The sequence below is a fragment of the Hemitrygon akajei genome, chromosome 31 (genome assembly GCF_048418815.1).
Source record: "Hemitrygon akajei chromosome 31, sHemAka1.3, whole genome shotgun sequence".
NCBI classification, from domain to species: Eukaryota; Metazoa; Chordata; class Chondrichthyes; order Myliobatiformes; family Dasyatidae; genus Hemitrygon; species Hemitrygon akajei.
In genome coordinates this window covers 9,475,369-9,493,872 of record NC_133154.1, presented here as the reverse complement: position 1 = coordinate 9,493,872, position 18,504 = coordinate 9,475,369, and the positions used below count along the sequence as shown (strand labels likewise).

The 18,504-nt window shown below is 37.7% G+C and overlaps 1 protein-coding gene across 2 annotated transcripts in view; it reads left to right on the top strand.

Moving 5' to 3' along the window:
* LOC140719497 (trinucleotide repeat-containing gene 6B protein-like) overlaps positions 1-18,504 on the top strand; it is a 196,813-nt gene that overhangs the window by 42,357 nt on the left and 135,952 nt on the right. For both annotated transcript variants that reach the window (XM_073034215.1, XM_073034214.1), the window contains exon 5: positions 8,017-8,087. In XM_073034215.1, coding sequence (XP_072890316.1) covers positions 8,017-8,087 — 71 coding nt within the window. The remainder of the gene's footprint in view (positions 1-8,016; positions 8,088-18,504) is intronic.

The following is an 18,504-nucleotide window of genomic DNA, read 5'->3' as shown; positions in this document are numbered from 1 at the left end:
ATTCCCATTCGCTGCCCCCTGCCTGTCAGCCATTACTCTATCTATGCTAGTATCTTTGCTGTAACACCATAGGATTTTGTCCTGTTAACCATCATGTGTAGGACCTTATCAAATGCCTTCTGAAAATCCAAGTACCGGTAAATGACATGCACTGCCTCTCCTTCGTTTACCTTGCTTAAATTTCCTTTTACAGAAACCATGCTGATTTTGTCTTATTGTATCATTAGTCTCCAAGTATCCTGACACCTCATCCTTAAGAATAGACTCCAACACTTTCCCAACCACTGAGGTTAGGCTAACTAGTCTATAATTTCCTTTCTTTTGCCTTCCTCTCTTCCTAAAGAGTGGAGTGACATTTACAAACGTCCAGTCCTCCGGGACCATGCCAGAATCAAGTGATTCTTGAAAGATCATGATCAATGCATCCATTATCTCTTCAGCAATCTCTCTCAGGTCTCTGGGATGTAGTCCATCTGGTCCAGGTAACTTATCCACTGTAAGACCTTTGAGTTTGCCTAGCACTTTTTCCTGTGTAATAGCAATAGCAAACACTTGTGCTCCCTGACACTTATGGACCTCTGGCACACTGCTAGTGTCTTCCACAGTGAAGATAGATGCAAAGTCCCATTAAGTTCATCTGCCATTTCTTTGTCCCCCATTACTACCTCACCAGCATCATTTTCCAGTGGTCCAATATCAACTCTCACTTCCCTTTTACTCTTTGTATAACTGAAAAAACTATTTTTTTTTTTGATTCCCTAAAGTTACTTTGCTAGTTGAGTTGGTGGTGAGAAAGGCAAATGCGATGTTATGCTTCATTTCAAGACGACTAGAATATAAAGGCAAAGCTGTAATGTTGAGTCTTTATAAAGCACTGGTGAGACCTATCGGGGTATTGTGAGCAGTTTTGGGTCCCTTATCTAAGAAAGGATGGCTCTGGGCCTCTATTCACTGGAATTCAGAAGAATGGTGGGGTAACCTCATTGAAACCTATTGAATGTTGAAGGCCTTGGTAGAGTGGATGCCAAGAGGATGGTTCCTATGATGGGGGGTTTAAGACCAGAGGACACAGTCTCAGAATAGAGGGACATCCTTTTAGAATGGAGATGAGGAGGAATTTCTTCAGTCAGAGAGTGGTAAATCTGTGGAATTTGTTGCCACAGGCAGCTGTGGAGGGCAAGTCATTTGGTACATTTAAGGCAGAGGTTGATTGATTCTTGTTTAGTCAGGGCATGAAGGGTTACAGGGAGAATGCAGGAAATTGGGGCTGAGAGGAAAAATGGATCAGCCTTGATAAAATGGCAGAGCAGACTTGATGGCCCAAATGGCCTAATTCTGCTCCTATATTTTATGTTCTTAAAAGTTACTCAGGGCTTTAGGTGTATGAGAGAATATTCAAAGGGACATATATCATGGAAGGTGGCTATTGGGTCCATTATAGCTTGTTGAGAAAGAACTACCCTGCCTAATCCCACCTTCTAGTTTTCATCTGAAAAGACTTCCTTTACATTCAGCTTTCAAGAAAAACAACTCGTCCTATCCAATCTTAACTAATAATCTAGTATATTACTAAAACTCTCACGCTCTGTCTGTCTGTGACCTCCAATTAACGCAAATGGTGCATTACAGTGGCACTTTTTTTGGCTAAAATCGACTTAAAATGCGCTAACTTACAGAATGCAGGCAAAGTTCAGGATTATATATTCGTATAAAATTGCTCATTCGCAAAAATCAGCAGGCTGGCGTTCACCCAAGAACCAATCCGCCATCATGGAAATCGTGACGCGACACCATGACGCATTTGCATGGCCAGCCTCAGCAGAGACACCAGCTGGAGCAAAAGGGCAGCGCAGCTCTATTTCAAGCGGTCACATATCCCCATCAGCATGTGCAGGATTGGGACAGATCTAACAGCCACCCATCAATAAGAGATCATTAAATCTTACTGTAATGACGTACTTCCCTTTCAATATTTTTATTAGTTTCTGCTTAAAGGAATACCAGAAGATATATTATAAGTAAAAAAAAATCACCAAATACATTGTACAGAAGAAAAATCTAAACCCACTACCAAAGTCAGAGCTGTTAGGAAAAGCAAGAAAAAGGGGGTTAAAAATCCTTATCATAGAATAAAAAATATTATTAGCCACCATCTCTACTTTTACAACAAATCAAAGGTTTCGAAAATAACTCAAAAATGGTCCCCAGAATGTATAAAAGTCTTGACTAGAATCAAAAACTGAACATTGGATCTTCTTTAAATTTAAGCATGATATAACATCCCATAACCAGTACTGACGTACTTCAAGACACCCATCAAACCCTTTGCTGCAGTCAATATCACGTCCATTTAGGAAAGCGCCAACCACATCATCAAGAATAATCAGCTTCCTTTGGTATTACTGCTTTGTATCTTCCATCCAGAATTAGGGTAAAAAAAAATATGGTCAGCCTAATTATGCCACCTGGAAAGAGAAGGGGGATGCCAAACGTCATCGGGAAGCGTCAAGGAGAGGGAGAGAACAAGAATCGGATGAGGCCAGGGCCACACGGCTGCAGGATCAAAGAGTCAGGCCAAAAAAGATGAGAGAAGAGCAGACAGAGGGGAAGAGGCATGCACATCTCCAGAATGACAACAACAGGCACAGGAGGAGGAGAAAGGAAGAGACAAAGGAGCTGAGAAATGCACGTCTCCAAGATCAGAGACAAAGAACAAACAGCAGAAGAGATGAAGAGACGGCGCATGAAAGGACTGCACATCTCCAGAATGACAACAAGAGGCACAAGGGTGGCAGATCAACCAGAAATGTTGCCATCAGAAGTGTCCTTCGTTAAACGAGGAGGAGCTGTATTTGCCTTGCTACACGTCGTTCTTCTTTAATAAACTGGTTTTTATTCTTCAATTTCTGAAGCAAAGCAATACCAATAGCATTAAGGAAAATGTAACGTTCATTCTGGTCACATCAGACTGTACTACCTTTCTCTCAAAGGGTGCCCCAACGGGTCATTTAGCAACATCCTGGTAAATATGCTCTGCACCCTATTCAGTGCAATCATATCTAACCTGTAATGTGGTGGCCACAATTTTGTAGTACTCAAGTTACACACAGGTTCTAATGTAACCTCCCAACTTTTACTCTGTACGTCAGCAAATATCGCAAGAGATTCCACTTGTTTTAATCATCTTTTTGACCTGACTCACTACCATCAAGGATCTGTGGCCATGCACTTCAAGCTCTGTTTGATCCTTCACACCTTCACTTGTTTTATATAGATCCTTGGTATGTTACACATCCCTAATGTGCAGCCTTGTGCTTCGCTAGATTAAATGTCATTTGTCACTTTTCTGTCTAATTAACCAGACCATCTGTTTTACACTTTAGCAGTTTTCTCTTCACTAACAACAACATGGCTATTTTTTAAAAATCTGCAAACTTTCATGGTCCCTATATTTCACTAAACTACCATTATGTTCTCCAACAGAGCAAGAGAGTAAGTAATGTAAGCAGCTTGTTAAAATGTCTGTGAGCTATTACTTATTTCTTCATGACACTGACCAATTCTGGATCCAATTTGCTGTCCTATCATGAATTTAATATGTTTCCATTGACCCAATTACCCTGTCAACCACCTTTGTAATTCATGCTCTTACCCTCTTCAAAAATAAAAAAGACTCTGATCAAGTTAGACAAGACCTTCCTTCATGGATCCATTCTCAACATCGTTGATTAATCTGTGCCTTTTGAATAATGGTGCCTCTCAGAATTGATTCCGGTGATTTTCCCACTGTTGAACTTAAACTATCTAGTCTGTAAGTGCTCAGGTTATTCCTTTCACTCTTTATAAACATTGTCAGTCCTCTGCATCACTCTTAAAGTCATGAAGGATTAAACAATTATTTCCTCCCTTGCTGCTTTTAACAACCTGAAATATATTTCTTTTGGCTTTAGCAATTTATCCACTTTTAACAATGTTAACGCTAGATTTGGCACCTTTTTTCTTTGTGTGAATAATGAACTCTTTACATCTCACTCTTGAATTTACTTTCCATTACCATAAGACTGATTTACTTTCATGCAGCTGGTTCTGATCCACTTTTACTAAAACTTCATAATCCAATAAAATTTGTATTTTCCCATTTTGGATGCTTTTTCTTAATTTAGCTTTCTTCCATAGCTATGTTGAGTCTAATGTATTAATGATTACCACTGTAAAAATGTTTTTACAACTCTGCACTTTTATGTCCTAAAGCTAAATCCAGAATTGCCCCACTCTTGTTGAAACCATACTAGTTTTAAAAAAAGCACGGACTCTGATTTTTATACCCCAGCTTGGAATTAATCACTATAATTGTTTTAGTGATTTTACAGTTGTAAGAACTTTACTTATAGATTTGTTTCTTTGGGCCTTTGTGCTATGTGGTATAGCCCCAAAGGTGTGATTATAGTGTATGAGACTATCCCGCTGGTTTAATCCATATAGCCTAATTTGATGATCTTTTCATACTGTACATATTATCCCTTCTCACTTTTTTGACTTGTCCTAACCAATTTTGGCATTCCCTATATTTCTTTTAATCCATCTCTATCTTGTTTAGTGAATCTTTGCTGCAAATCTTTAACCAATGTGATATTATTAATTAAAATAACATTCTTTCATGTCTCTTTGGTTCTTCAGCATTAGTATACACTTCTGTACACATTGGACTGTAGCACTGGAATTAATTTGGAGATAACTAACTTCAGTGGTCCTGCTTCTTAATATCTTCACTAATTCTTTTAACGTCCACCTGCATAATCTAGTTCCCCTTTCTGCCAGTATTATTGGATATATATTGACTCTGGCTACTCACCTTCTCCTTCTAGAATATTCTGCAGACACTCAGTGATATCTTTAGCATTATTAGTGCAATATTTCATCCCCAAATCAATCAGCAAACTTAGAAATGCCTATCCATTATCTAATTGTAGAATTCTTACCACTACTGTTTACCTTTCTTGTATTATTCTTTTGTAATGTCCTTGGTTTGCTCCCTAAAAAAACCTCCTATCCTATTTATATTCAGACTGTTATTGATTGGAGAGCAAGATCCTCCCCTTACAGAAGGGTAAACTCTTAAATCAACATGCTGATTTTTTTCTTAGTTGTCTGTGTACAGTGTCTTAGTTCACAGGAAAACTATGATCTGAAGCGCGCTATTGATGACACATACTTTGTAAGTGACCCCAGAGATGCCAGCTGCTCATCAGATTCCAAAACCGAGAGTTTAACCATCTCCAACTAACTAGACTTCTTGGACTTGTGGTTATCTAGGAGTTAAGGATTGAGGTGATTTGCCAACAAAGTAAAACGCACACGCACACACACACTCACTCACAGCACAGTAACCAATTCTTTCATTTGTTCTGACCTTAATCAACAAGCCAGCACCATGCTGTTTCCCACTCCTCCTTGTGTCATTTCTGTTTTCAAAAGAATGTATTTGTGAAGTGCTTCACCTAATTTTCCCACTTCTCAGTATCCTGAGTTTTCTACCCTGCATGAGTGAAGGGCTACGGGGAATTGACAGTAGAGAAAAGTTAGGCCAACATAAAACAGCCGAAATAATAGTGAATGGCAGAACAGGCTTGTGGATTCAAGTGGCCTTCTCCTATTTTCGTTTGTTTTCGTGCACTCTATGAAATTCGACATGTATAAATTTCAAGTTCAAAGTAAATTTATTATCCAAGTATGTATATGTCACCATATACAAGGGTTGCTTCTTCCTGTGAAATTAGTGTCTTTAATTATGTTGCTGAATAGTTTCTCAGTGTTAGTTATTTAAGGGAACATGGTCACTTGTTTTTTTTCCTTCTGTGTTAGTTATGCCCACTCTCTCACCTTTGAGCTGGATTTTATGGACTTGAGACTCAAAGTTCAAAATAAATTTATTATCAAAGCACATATATGTTACTCTGTACAACCCTGAGATTCATTTTCTTGTGAGCATAATAACCATAATAGAATCAGTGAACAACCTCACCAACTTGGGATTTCAACCAGTAGGCAAAAGACCACAACCTGTGAAAATACTAAAAGAAATAAATAATAATAATAATAATAAAAAATAAATAATATTGAGAACATGAAATGAAGAGTTCTTGAAAGTGAGTCCATAGGTTGTGGGACCATTTCAATGATGGGGCAAGTGAAGTTGGGTGAAGTTATCTCCTTTGATTCAAGAGTACGTTGACTGACAACTCTTCCTGAGCCTGATGGTGTGAGTCCTGAGGTTCCTGTACCACCTTTCTGATGGCAGCAGTGAGAAGAGAGCATGTTCTGGGTGATGGGGGTCCTTGATGATGGGTGCTGCTTAGTTTAGAAATGCTCAATGGTTGGGAGGGCTTTACCCATGATGGACTGCACCACATCCACTACTTTTTGTAGGGTTTTCCATTCAAGGGCATTGGTGCCTGCGTACAATGCTCCTTTGGTCAACATCTTCTGGATTGATCATGAAACCATCTTTTTCACTTTTACATTTGTATCTCATCTTGAATGTGATTCTGGAACTGTTGGAGCCTGCTTTTGCTGTATGGAGATCTTTTGGGTGCCTCAGCACTGTAGTCTCCGGGAGGCAGAGGCAGTGTGAGCGAACCTCGTGGTGAGAAGGCTGCAGGATGGTGCGCAAGCTGATGTTTAACGCCATTTTGACGGTTATAGCTTCCATTGTTTGCAAATTAAAGTGCCACGGGCAATTGAAGCATCAAGATGAATGCCGGAGTTTGGGTGTTTGAGTGCTCTGACAGGATTCTGGGAGGCAGAGACAACATGCCCAAAGTGCCCATAGTGGGCAGGCAGCAGGACAGGACGCAAGACTGGTTGGCTCTGTTTCACCGATTATAGCTTCCATTCTTTGCCAATTAAAACAACAAGGGAGATGGAAGCATCGAAGTGAGTGTAGAGGGTGAGCACTGCCTGCTTGCCTTTGATTGGTTGCTCTGTACTGGAGAGGGGGGGGGGGGGGGCTGCTGCTGTGTGTTGGCCAGGTTTTTTCTGCATTTTTGATGTGGACTTGGACTATACACTCTTACTTTCCAGTCTTATAGTTTTTATATTGTGTTTTTTCACCAGATCTTCTCAGTTCTTTGTGTGTGAGGAGGTGGGATTTGGGAGTTGATGTTTGTGCTGCTTTCTTTCTTGGTTTCATGGCTACCTGAAGAAATGAAGAATTTCAGAGTTGTATATTTTGATAATAAATGAACATCTGAACCTTTGGCTGCTTCATAGCCTGTTATGGAAATACCAGTCAATGTAGTCCCTGCTGGCATTATCACTGTGCCATTATCACCAGACAGCATCTTATTTAACACAGTTAAAGAAATTAGTATGGTCAGAGTTAAGTTAAAATTTTGATTGCAACACCTAACAAAATTTTTGTACAGATTCTGAATTTTGTGTTTCGTTGAAGCAGTGCTACTTGCTAGTTATATCATGTAAATCTGGCTTTGTAAGATTAGTCTTCAAATAAGATTTGTGATACATGTATATAAAATAGATCCTTGTATGACATTAAGGTAAATAAAAAGTTGACTTCTTTTGACTGATCTTGACTATTATTTTTAATTTGTTAAACATAGAGTAGTTGCCCAACATATGAAAATTGTGATCAGTGCAGTATGCAGCACCGTCTCTGCTGGGAATTGAAGACATACTGGAGAATTGTTTGAGTGGGGTCATCTGTTTTTTTTAAATTTCTTCTGCTTTCCACTAACAACATTTGGCGAAGAAGTGCCCCATGGGGTATGATCTTGTAACAAACCAAACCATAAAAATTCATATCTCCTGGAAAAAAAATGCAAAACTAATCCCTGGAGAAATAAGAATGTCCTGTGAAGGAAAATTAATGGTGTTAAGAGTTGGAACAAAGGTAGCTTAAGAGAGACTTCATAGAGAATAGAAGATATTAAACGGTATAACATTTGGAGAAGTTTTTCTGCTTATGATCTTTGTCAGTCCTTGCCATTCTTGTTACAGACTGAACGAGAAGATTTTTCATCAGATGAGCACCGTGACACATCAGAATCTCCAAGTGAAGAGAGCAAGCAGTAAGTAATGAAGAATGGTCAGAGAGATTGTATTTGCATTTGGTTTATGATGCTTTGTTTGCCAAAGGACTGCCTCTGAAGTGAGATGTTGTTTCCTTTTCATGTAGTTGTGTTCTCTCCCCTTGAGGATTTGAAGTTACTAACATGGCTATGATTATGTTTGCTTTTGCTTTGACTGTCAATGTCTAACCAGAATCAGGTTTAGTATCACCGACATATGCCGCGAAATTTGTTAACTTTGCAGCAGCTGTACAATGCAATACATGATAAGTAGAACAGAATTATTGTAAATATATTTATATATTAAATAATGAAATTAAATAAGTGGTGCAAAAAACAGAATTTAATTTAAAAGTAGTGAGGTAGTGTTCATGGGTTCAATGTTCACTTAGAAATTGAATGACAGAGGGGAAGAAGCTGTTCCTGAATTGCTGAGTGTGTGTCTTCAGGCATCTCTACCTCCTTCCTGATGGTAACAATGAAAAGAGGGTGTATCACTGAACAATTAGTAGTCTGTGCTCCCCTCTTGCCTCATCTGTTATTCAAGAGATAACTTGCCTACTGTAGGTAGGTCCACTTACTTTGGCCCATGTTATTGGATATATATTACTCAAAACTAAGCACAGAATGCAATGATATGCTATTAGAATAATACAGGAAAAGGAGTGAAGAGCTTGGGTTTCATTTGTGATATAGTCACAAAGGTTATGTGTGCAAATCCCATCCAACAGAGAAAAATATTGTCTGATACTCCTTACAGTAAATAAAATACTGCACAGTTTCAGATGCAATTTTTCCCAGATGAAACATTGAATTGAGAGCCTGGTGGACATGGCCTTTTGGATGAATTCAAGAAGGGAAATTCCCTTTGTGGTTCTATCTAATAATTATCCTTCATCCAACGTCATTACAGCAGATTATTTATGCATTTTGCTGTCTGTGGGAGCTTGCTCTGTGCAAATTGGCTGCATGATTCCTATGTTGCAACATTGACTACAGTTCCAAAATACCTAATTGGCTGGAAAGTGCTTATAAAGTCTGCTAGGTCACAAACAAGGTGGTATATGAAACTAAATCCTTGCACTCTTTATGATAGTTGAGTATACTCGTGTATCTTGCAATCTGTGAGGAGAAATCTGTTATTACTTCTGTTGTGTTTTGCCAGTGCACAATGTTTTAACAATCTTTGTTCCTCAGATGGCTTTAGTTCATGGGTGTTTCAAATGGAATTACAACTTGGAAACTTCAGATTAAATTGTTACCAACTTTATGCTTTTCAGCAATAACCTTTAATGTTTTGTATTATTTTTACAACTTTCATATACTTAATTCTAAAATACTGATTTTGTAGAAGTGATTTACAGTAATTGACAATCTTTTAACTGTCTATTCAGAAATTGCCTTGGTCCAAGAATTAGTTCATCATCTACTTTCTTCTGTGCTCCCATCTGATTTACTAGCACCATTGTTCTTGAGCCCCCTTTAAGCTTCCTGAGTTCACTGGGGAATTTATTATTAAAAAATAGTGAGAAAGGATTTTGTTTGTTCTCTTTTTGTCCTAAATTTCCCAAACTTGATGCTGTTCCTGGACAGGTTATTTAGAAAGCTATAAAATATAGCATAAGTCGCTAGTACACAAATAGCCAATTATGTATAAATATATTGAAGATCGTGTAGGGTTTGAGTAACTTAGTTTAATTTTGTACTGTGTGGATGTTCTCTCTGCGTAGCTTTTATAAGAGGGCACGTTACATTTTGCACTATATATGGGATACAGTGCTCGGCTTAGGTATGGAAAACTTTTTTTTTAAAAACTTTCAGTCAATGTTGGATGATTAAAACTGGTTCAAAGCAGAACTTGTTTTCTCTTCTTCCTTACTTGTGTTGGAGTTGGACTATGACTTCTCATCTTTAATTTTATCTGGAGATTCAGCATTCCAGTTTAATGTCACCAGAACCATCACTATTCTTGTGATGGTGCTCATATGCAAAGACCATTACCTTAGGATAGCTCTGTACAGAGCAGAACTTCTGCCTTTCTGCATAATGCTTTCTCATTTTCATGGGGCATTTCTGGAGAGTATTTTTCCTCTGATTTACCACTGAGCACTGGATGAACTACAAATCTCCAAGTTGAAGACAGAAAGGTAAGTGACAGTTCCCTTTTGTTGAATGTGGCTGTAACCTTCCCATTATTCATTAAGCAGACCCTGATCTTGGAACCTGTCAAGTAATTGCTCACCTGAGACCTGCAGCCATGCTGAGTTTTTTTTTGCTGACACCAAGCCCTGTCAGTAAGTGTGGGCATCCCCTATATTTGGACAGGCAGGATGCTGTTCGTACAGTCTTTTAGTGGATATTGAGGCAACAGGGACCTGACCTATCCATTCTTCTTTATCAATCTTTTTATTAAGTTTCAAATATATAAACATAACAATGATAGTGATACAAAGAGATTGGGATTACATTAATAACGGTTAACATACACATAAGCAGACTCTGAGTAACGTGTAAACTAAACCTCCTAATCTCTTAGTAGTTAAACATGAGAAAGATTCAAAGAAAAAAGATTTTAACAGGGAAACCCCCCCCCCCCCCCCCTAAACTAACAAAATAAAACAGAATAAAAACAAAACAAAAGCTGGGCTGCCTTATTTCATCGGTTAAAATTGCTATTTGTCATTAACTCCGCTCCTCTATATACGAACAAAAAGTTATTGAGCAGGATTCGGAAAAGTCAGCTTACATCATATGAAAATGTTGAATAAATGGTCTCCAAGTTTCTTCAAATTTAATCGAAGAGTCGATAGTGCCACTCCTAATTTTTTCCAAGTTTAAGCATGTTATAATTTGGGAAAACCATTGAAATGTAGTAGGGGGTTTAGAATCTTTCCATTTAAATAAAATGGATCTTCTGGCTATTACTGTAACAAAAACAATCAAATGGCAAGCTGAAGGGGATATTTGACGAGTCCATCACTGGTAATCCAAATATTGCATTAATAGGATGAGGTTGTATATCAATATGCAAAACTGCTGAAATAATATCAAAAATATCTTTCCAATATTTTTCCAAAAGAGGGTAACACCAGAACATATGTGTCAAGGAAGCTACCTCAGACTTACATCTGTCACAGACAGGATTTATATGACAAAGCGAGCTAACTTACCCTTGGACATATGGGCCTTATGAACCATGTTACGTATTCAGGCAACAATAAATATATGTGAGTTAGGCAAGGGTTTTTATAACAAATAACACGTTTATTAAACACTGAAAACAAACCTCCCAAAAGTAAACAAACACTAACGTAACCGGAAAACAGCTGCTGTGCGGCAACTTCACAGTTCTTCAAGCGATGTTGCAAAAACAGTTATTTAAAGCGATATTGCCAAAAGTTCAAAATGCTCAGTCCATTTAAAAGGAGAGACTTTTTAAGGCGATTTAAATTTTCTTCCACGTCGTTTTCCTTCGATCCCCGGAGTCGAACTCTTCCCACGTAGAATTTTATGAAACGTAACAGCTTAAAGGCCCTGACCTTCCACACTATTCTCAATCTCCTGCTATCCCACAGAGATTAACACGAGAACAGTCAACGAAATCCTTCCGAATGAGGATCACACAAGGTCGAACCCAATCCACCGTCGGAATTCGATTCTCCTTGATCTTTAACTTCCGAACTTTTATCTTCACTCTCCACAGTAAAGAAACTGCTGGCAATGACCTTTTAAACTTTAGGCATTAGATAAAACTTCATCTTTTAACTAAACTGCGTCATCACATTAAATCACGCAGTGGCATGAAGTCAACATGGCAAATCCAGCCACGAACTGCCCCTCCCCACAGGGTGGGGTCTTCCTTTTATACCCTGTAAAAAAAAACCTGTCACATGACCTCTACTGGCGGGAAAATAACGTCACTCCACCATCACAAGACCATTACCTCAAGTCCAGTATAGCTTCAACCCCAGTCACGTGACAAGGGTACCACTGTCACGTGTCACGAGTACGTAACACCTCCCTCCAAAAAAGCATTTTTGGTCTGACAAGAACAAAAATTTTAACAATTACTTACAAGAAAAACAAATGTATAAATTATATAACATACACAATATACAATACCATCACATAACATCTTACAACTCACAATACAGTAGGAGAGTTACAATCAGAAAAAAAAATACTCCATAAAAAAAATTACATTGTACATTCAACATCGAGATAGACAATCAGCAACCACATTATCTTTACCTTTAACGTGAGTTATCACAATATTGTACTCTTGTAATATCAAACTCCAATTTAATAATCTTCTGTTTTTGTTTTTCATCTTACTCAGAAAAACTAACGGATTATGATCAGTGTAAACAATAAGTGGTTTTTGAGTTGTACCAACATATACCTCAAAATATTCTAAAGCTAAAACAAGAGATAACAATTCTTTCTCTATTGTCGAATAGTTTCTTTGATGCTTATTAAATTTCTTAGAAAAGTAAGCTACTGGATGATCAACCTCATCACCCTCATTCCTTTGCATTAATACTGCTCCCGCAGCCTCATCACTAGCATCTACAGCTAATGAAAAGGGTTTTTCAAAGTCAGGTGCCTTAAGCACAGGTTGTTGACATATCATTGCTTTCAATTTTTCAAATGCTTCTTGACAAGGCACTGTCCACACAAACTTCACGTTCTTCTGCAAAAGGTTAGTTAATGGAAGGGCAACATTAGCAAAATTCTTACAAAATTTCCGATAATATCCTACCATTCCCAAAAATCTTCTAAGAGTTTTTTTCCCCGTTGGAGTGGGAATCTCTAAAATTGCCCGAACCTTTGCCTGAACAGGAGCTACCTTACCTTGACCCACAACATAACCAAGGTAAGTCACAGTGGCATGTCCAAATTCACTCTTAGCCTTTCAAACAATTTTTCCACCGCAATAATGTGTGCTTCCCAAGTATCATTTCCTGTCACTAAATCATCAATATAAGCATCAGTATCTTTCAATCCCTGAATCACAGAGTTAATCATTCTCTGGAAAGTACCTGGGGCATTCTTCATCCCAAATGGAAGAACATTATACTCATATAACCCAGATGGAGTTACAAATGCAGAAATCTCTCTACTTCTGTCCGTTAATGGAACACACCAATACCCTTTCAATAAATCAATCTTTGTAAGGAACTTTGCTTTTCCAACTTTATCTACACAATCATCTACTCTAGGAATTGGATATGCATCTGTTTTCGTTACAGCATTCACCTTCCTATAGTCCGTACAAAACCTAATACTACCATCTGGTTTTGGCACCATAACACATGGCGAACTCCAATTCGAGTTAGAATGTCTAATAATATAATTCTCTAACATGTATTCAATTTCTTTCTCAGCAAGTTCACACTTTTCCATGTTCATCCTATATGGATGTTGTTTAATAGGTTTGGCATCTCCAACATCTACATCATGTGAAGCTATAGTAGTCTTTCTCGGAACATCTGGAAACAAATCCTTATATTTAAAAATTGATTCCTTCATCTGTTGTTTCTGCTCTAGCTGTAAATGTGCTAATTTCTCATCAATATTTTCCAGAATGGTTGAATTTGGTAACCTAACAGAAACAATGTTAGATTTAGAATGAAAGTCAGATGAATCATCTATCATGTTCCTAGTTAAATCAAACTCATTCTCACTAACCACAACAGTCACAGTATCAGATTGTTTCCCAAAATATGGTTTTGTCATATTTATGTGGCAAAGTTGTGTTGACCTTCTACGATCTGGAGTTTTTATTACGTAATCCACATCATTGATTCTAGACACAATTTCATAAGGACCATGAAATCTAGCTTGTAAAGGATTTGTCTGCACTGGGAAAAAAACCAACACCTTATCTCCAGGCTTAAACATCCTCATCCTAGCTTCTTTATCATACCAAGTTTTCATTTTCTCCTAAGCCAACTTTAAATTTTCCTTGGCTAAGCTACAAGCTTTATGTAACCTGTCCTTAAATTTCAAAACATAGTCCAACAAATTAGTGTGTACTTCCTTACTAATCCACTGTTCCTTCAATAAAGCTAAAGGTCCTCTAACTCTATGCCCAAACACAAGTTCAAATGGACTAAAACCTAAAGATTCCTGTACCGATTCCCTTACTGCAAATAAAAGTAAGTTTATACCCTCATCCCAGTCACTTTCATTTTCCACACAATATGTCCTAATCATATTCTTGAGGGTAGAATGAAACCTCTCCAAGGCACCTTGCGATTCTGGATGGTATGCAGACGAAGTGATTTGCTTAGCTCCCAATTTATAAACTATTTGTTGAAATTATCCAGACATAAAATTACTGCCTTGATCAGTTTGTATTTCCTTAGGTAATCCAAAATAAGTAAAGAATTTTATAAGAGCCTTTGTCACAGTTTTAGCTTTTATATTCCTAAGTGGTACTGCCTCTGGAAACCTAGACGAAGTACACATGATAGTCAACAAATACTGATAACCAGTTTTTGTCTTTGGTAATGGACCAACACAATCTACAATAACTTTAGAAAACGGTTCACCAAATGCTGGAATAGGTTGTAATGGAGCTACTGGTGTAACCTGATTTGGTTTACCCACAATTTGACAAGTATGGCACGTTTTACAAAACATCGCCACATCTTTTCTTAGACCAGGCCAGTAAAAATTTTTAAAAATCTTGTCCACAGTTTTCTTTACCCCTTGATGTCCACCTAAAGGCACACTATGAGCTAAAGTCAAAATCTCATTCCGATAAACTTTAGGAACAACTACCTGGTAAACAACATTCCATTCCTCACTTGCAGGAATTGTAGGCGACCTCCACTTCCTCATTAACACTCCTTTTTCCAAGTAATATCCTACTGACACCTTCTCAATTTCACTATCTAGTAAAACTTGTTCTCTCAATTTTATAATCTCAGGGTCTCTATTCTGCTCTGCTATCATCTCCTTCCAAGACAGAGATAAATCTTCATAGTCAGACATACTCCCAGAATCTTGTTCAAACAACGAAGGTAAGAAAGTCTCTGACACATCCTCAAAACTCGAATCCTGAGTTGAACAGTCCTGAGTAACAACCTCATTCTGCACATCAATCTTTTTAGCCATAGCTCTAGTCACAACACAGGAAGAATCTGTGTTAGAATTCATCTCTGGCTCCTCTGACTCCATTGTCAAATGCACTTCAGGAAAAACTTGTCCACCTGCCAAGTCATTACCTAACAATAAAGAAATACCCTTCACAGGTAAACTATGCTGTAATCCTACTTTAACAAATCCTGTAACTAACCCTGATTTTAAATTTACTTTATGTAAATGTACAGGCATAAAATCACTCCCAACACCTCTTATGTAATTTACCTCACCAGTATCACTCTCTTCATTAAACTTCAACACACTGTCTAACATCAGTGATTGAGAAGCTCCAGTATCCCTAAGGATTTTTATTGGCACTAGAGTAGATCCTTCTTTCAAGGATACAAACCCTTCAGTTATAAAATGATCATATCCCTTTCTAACTTTGTCAGACTCTAACAAAGCCTCATTTGTGTTTATCAAACCCTGTAATTTTACAGGTGCTTCAGTATGTTGCACACAAACATCTGGAACTGCTTCCTTCTCTTTCTTTTTCAATTTGAAACAGTTAGCTATTACATGGCCAAATTTCTTACAATAGTTACAAATAAGACCAAACTGTCTTTCCTTCACAGGTTTTCCTTCCTCCTTACCTTTCTCATTAACCTCTGACTTAATTTCTGATTTACCTTGAGTCTCCATATTATTTTTCCTCTTAAAAATTCTACCCTGAGGAAATTTATTCTTATGGATTAAAACATACTCATCAGCTAATCTAGCACAGTCCTGCAATTTATCAGTATCCCTCTCATTTAAGTAGGTCCTTACCTCAACAGGAATGCTTCTTTTAAATTCCTCCATTAAAATCAGCTCTCTCAATGTATCATAGTCCCCATTTACATTTTTAGAAGAAACCCATCTCTCAAAACACATAGCTTTATCATAGGCAAATTCCACATAAGTCTTTTCCACAGACTTTTTCAAACTTCTGAATCTTTCCCTATAAGCTTCTGGGACTAATTTGTACGCTTTGAGAATATGCGTTTTCACAATATCATAATCTAATGCTTGTGCAGCAGTTAAAGCTGTGTAAACTTGTTGTGCTTTGTCTTTAATTACACTCTGTAACAACACTGACCATTTATCTTTTGGCCACTCTGACATCCGAGCGATAGTTTCAAAATGTTGAAAATATCTTTCCACTTCTGTTTCACTAAATGGAGGGACCAATTTAATTTCTTGACTAGCAACAAACGGTTTTTTTAGAACCAGAAGACTGTTTCCCAGACCTTAATTCCTCCATTGCATATTCAAACTCCTGTCCTTCAGCCTCTAATTTACAACGCTCTAACATCATTTGTTCGATTTGCAACTGCATCTCCAAATTACTTATTGGAAAAGATTCTAAAATCGAATCATCAAAAACACCCGAATCCACATAGTGAGACGCGATTTTTCTCTGTATAACAGCTTTTGATGTAGTCGTCAAAATACCTTTAAGTTGCAATCTACTAGCTATCTCAGACAACTCAGTCTTTTTCGCCTTCGCTAACAAATCCGCCCCTGGCGAATCCAGAAACTCATCAATATTCATCGTTGCCAAATACCACTCACAAGCCAATCAAACAAAAGAATCGAGTATTCCCCGTTTCCAAAACACCGACTCAAAATTTAACTAGCATTTAAACTCAAACAATCCAATCCGGACGCAGCCCCCATATTTATGTTACGTATTCAGGCAACAATAAATATATGTGAGTTAGGCAAGGGTTTTTATAACAAATAACACATTTATTAAACACTGAAAACAAACCCCCCAAAAGTAAACAAACACTAACGTAACCGGAAAACAGCTGCTGTGCGGCAACTTCACAGTTCTTCAAGCGATGTTGCAAAAACAGTTATTTAAAGCGATATTGCCAAAAGTTCAAAATGCTCAGTCCATTTAAAAGGAGAGACTTTTTAAGGCGATTTAAATTCTCTTCCACGTCGTTTTCCTTCGATCCCCGGCGTCGAACTCTTCCCACATAGAATTTTATGAAACGTAACAGCTTAAAAGCACTGACCTTCCACACTATTCTCAATCTCCTGCTATCCCGCAGAGATTAACACGAGAACAGTCAACGAAATCCTTCCGAATGAGGATCACACAAGGTTGAACCCAATTCACCGTCGGAATTCGATTCTCCTTGATCTTTAACTTCCGAACTTTTATCTTCACTCTCCACAGTAAAGAAACTGCTGGCAATGACCTTTTAAACTTTAGGCATTAGATAAAACTTCATCTTTTAACTAAACTGCGTCATCATATTAAATCACGCAGTGGCATGAAGTCAACATGGCAAATCCAGCCACAAACTGCCCCTCCCCACAGGGTGGGGTCTTCCTTTTATACCCTGTGTAAAAAAAAACCTGTCACATGACCTCTACTGGCGGGAAAATGACGTCACTCCACCATCACAAGACCATTACCTCAAGTCCAGTATAGCTTCAACCCCAGTCATGTGACAAGGGTACCACTGTCACGTGTCACGAGTACGTAACAACCACCTTAAATTGTATCAAGGTGTGTCTAGCACACATTGAAGAGGTGTTAACTAGTTGGAGAATTTTCTCCCATCTCTCTATAGGTAAAGATACCTGAAGTTCTCTTTCCCATTCATTCTTAATTTTATCAGATGTACGTAGACATATTTTTGTAATCAGATCATAAATAATTGCTATTAAACTCTTCTGATAGGGGTTTAAACTTAAATTTTTTTCTGTAATTTTAGTTTGATGTGAAACCAAAAAAGTAGGTAACATAATATTCAAAAAGTTTCTAATGTGTAAATATCTGTCTAGGCAAACTATATTTATTAGACAAATGTTCAAAAGACATGAGACAGTTATCCACGAATAAGTCACGAAAACATGTTATTCCCTTTGTTTTCCATAAAAGAAAAGCTTGATCAATTCTGGAAGGTTGGAAGAAAAAATTAGATTGTAATAGGACTTGATAGGATAAATTTATCCAATCCAAAAAATTTACGAAATGGAAACCATATTCGTATTGTATGTTTAGTTATTGGATTAGTCATTTGTTTATTGAATTTTTTTGAGGTACTGGACATGGCTGTTCTTGAAGTCCCTTACTATTTGATATTGCCTTGGAGCCCTTGGCAATCGCTCTTCCCAATATATTTGGAATTATTCGTGGGAATGAAATATATGAGGTATCACTATATGCAGATGACCTGTTATTATATGTCTCTAACCCAGAGAAATCCATCCCTGCAATAATACTACTTGCTCAATTTAGTACTTTTTCTGGTTATAAATTGAA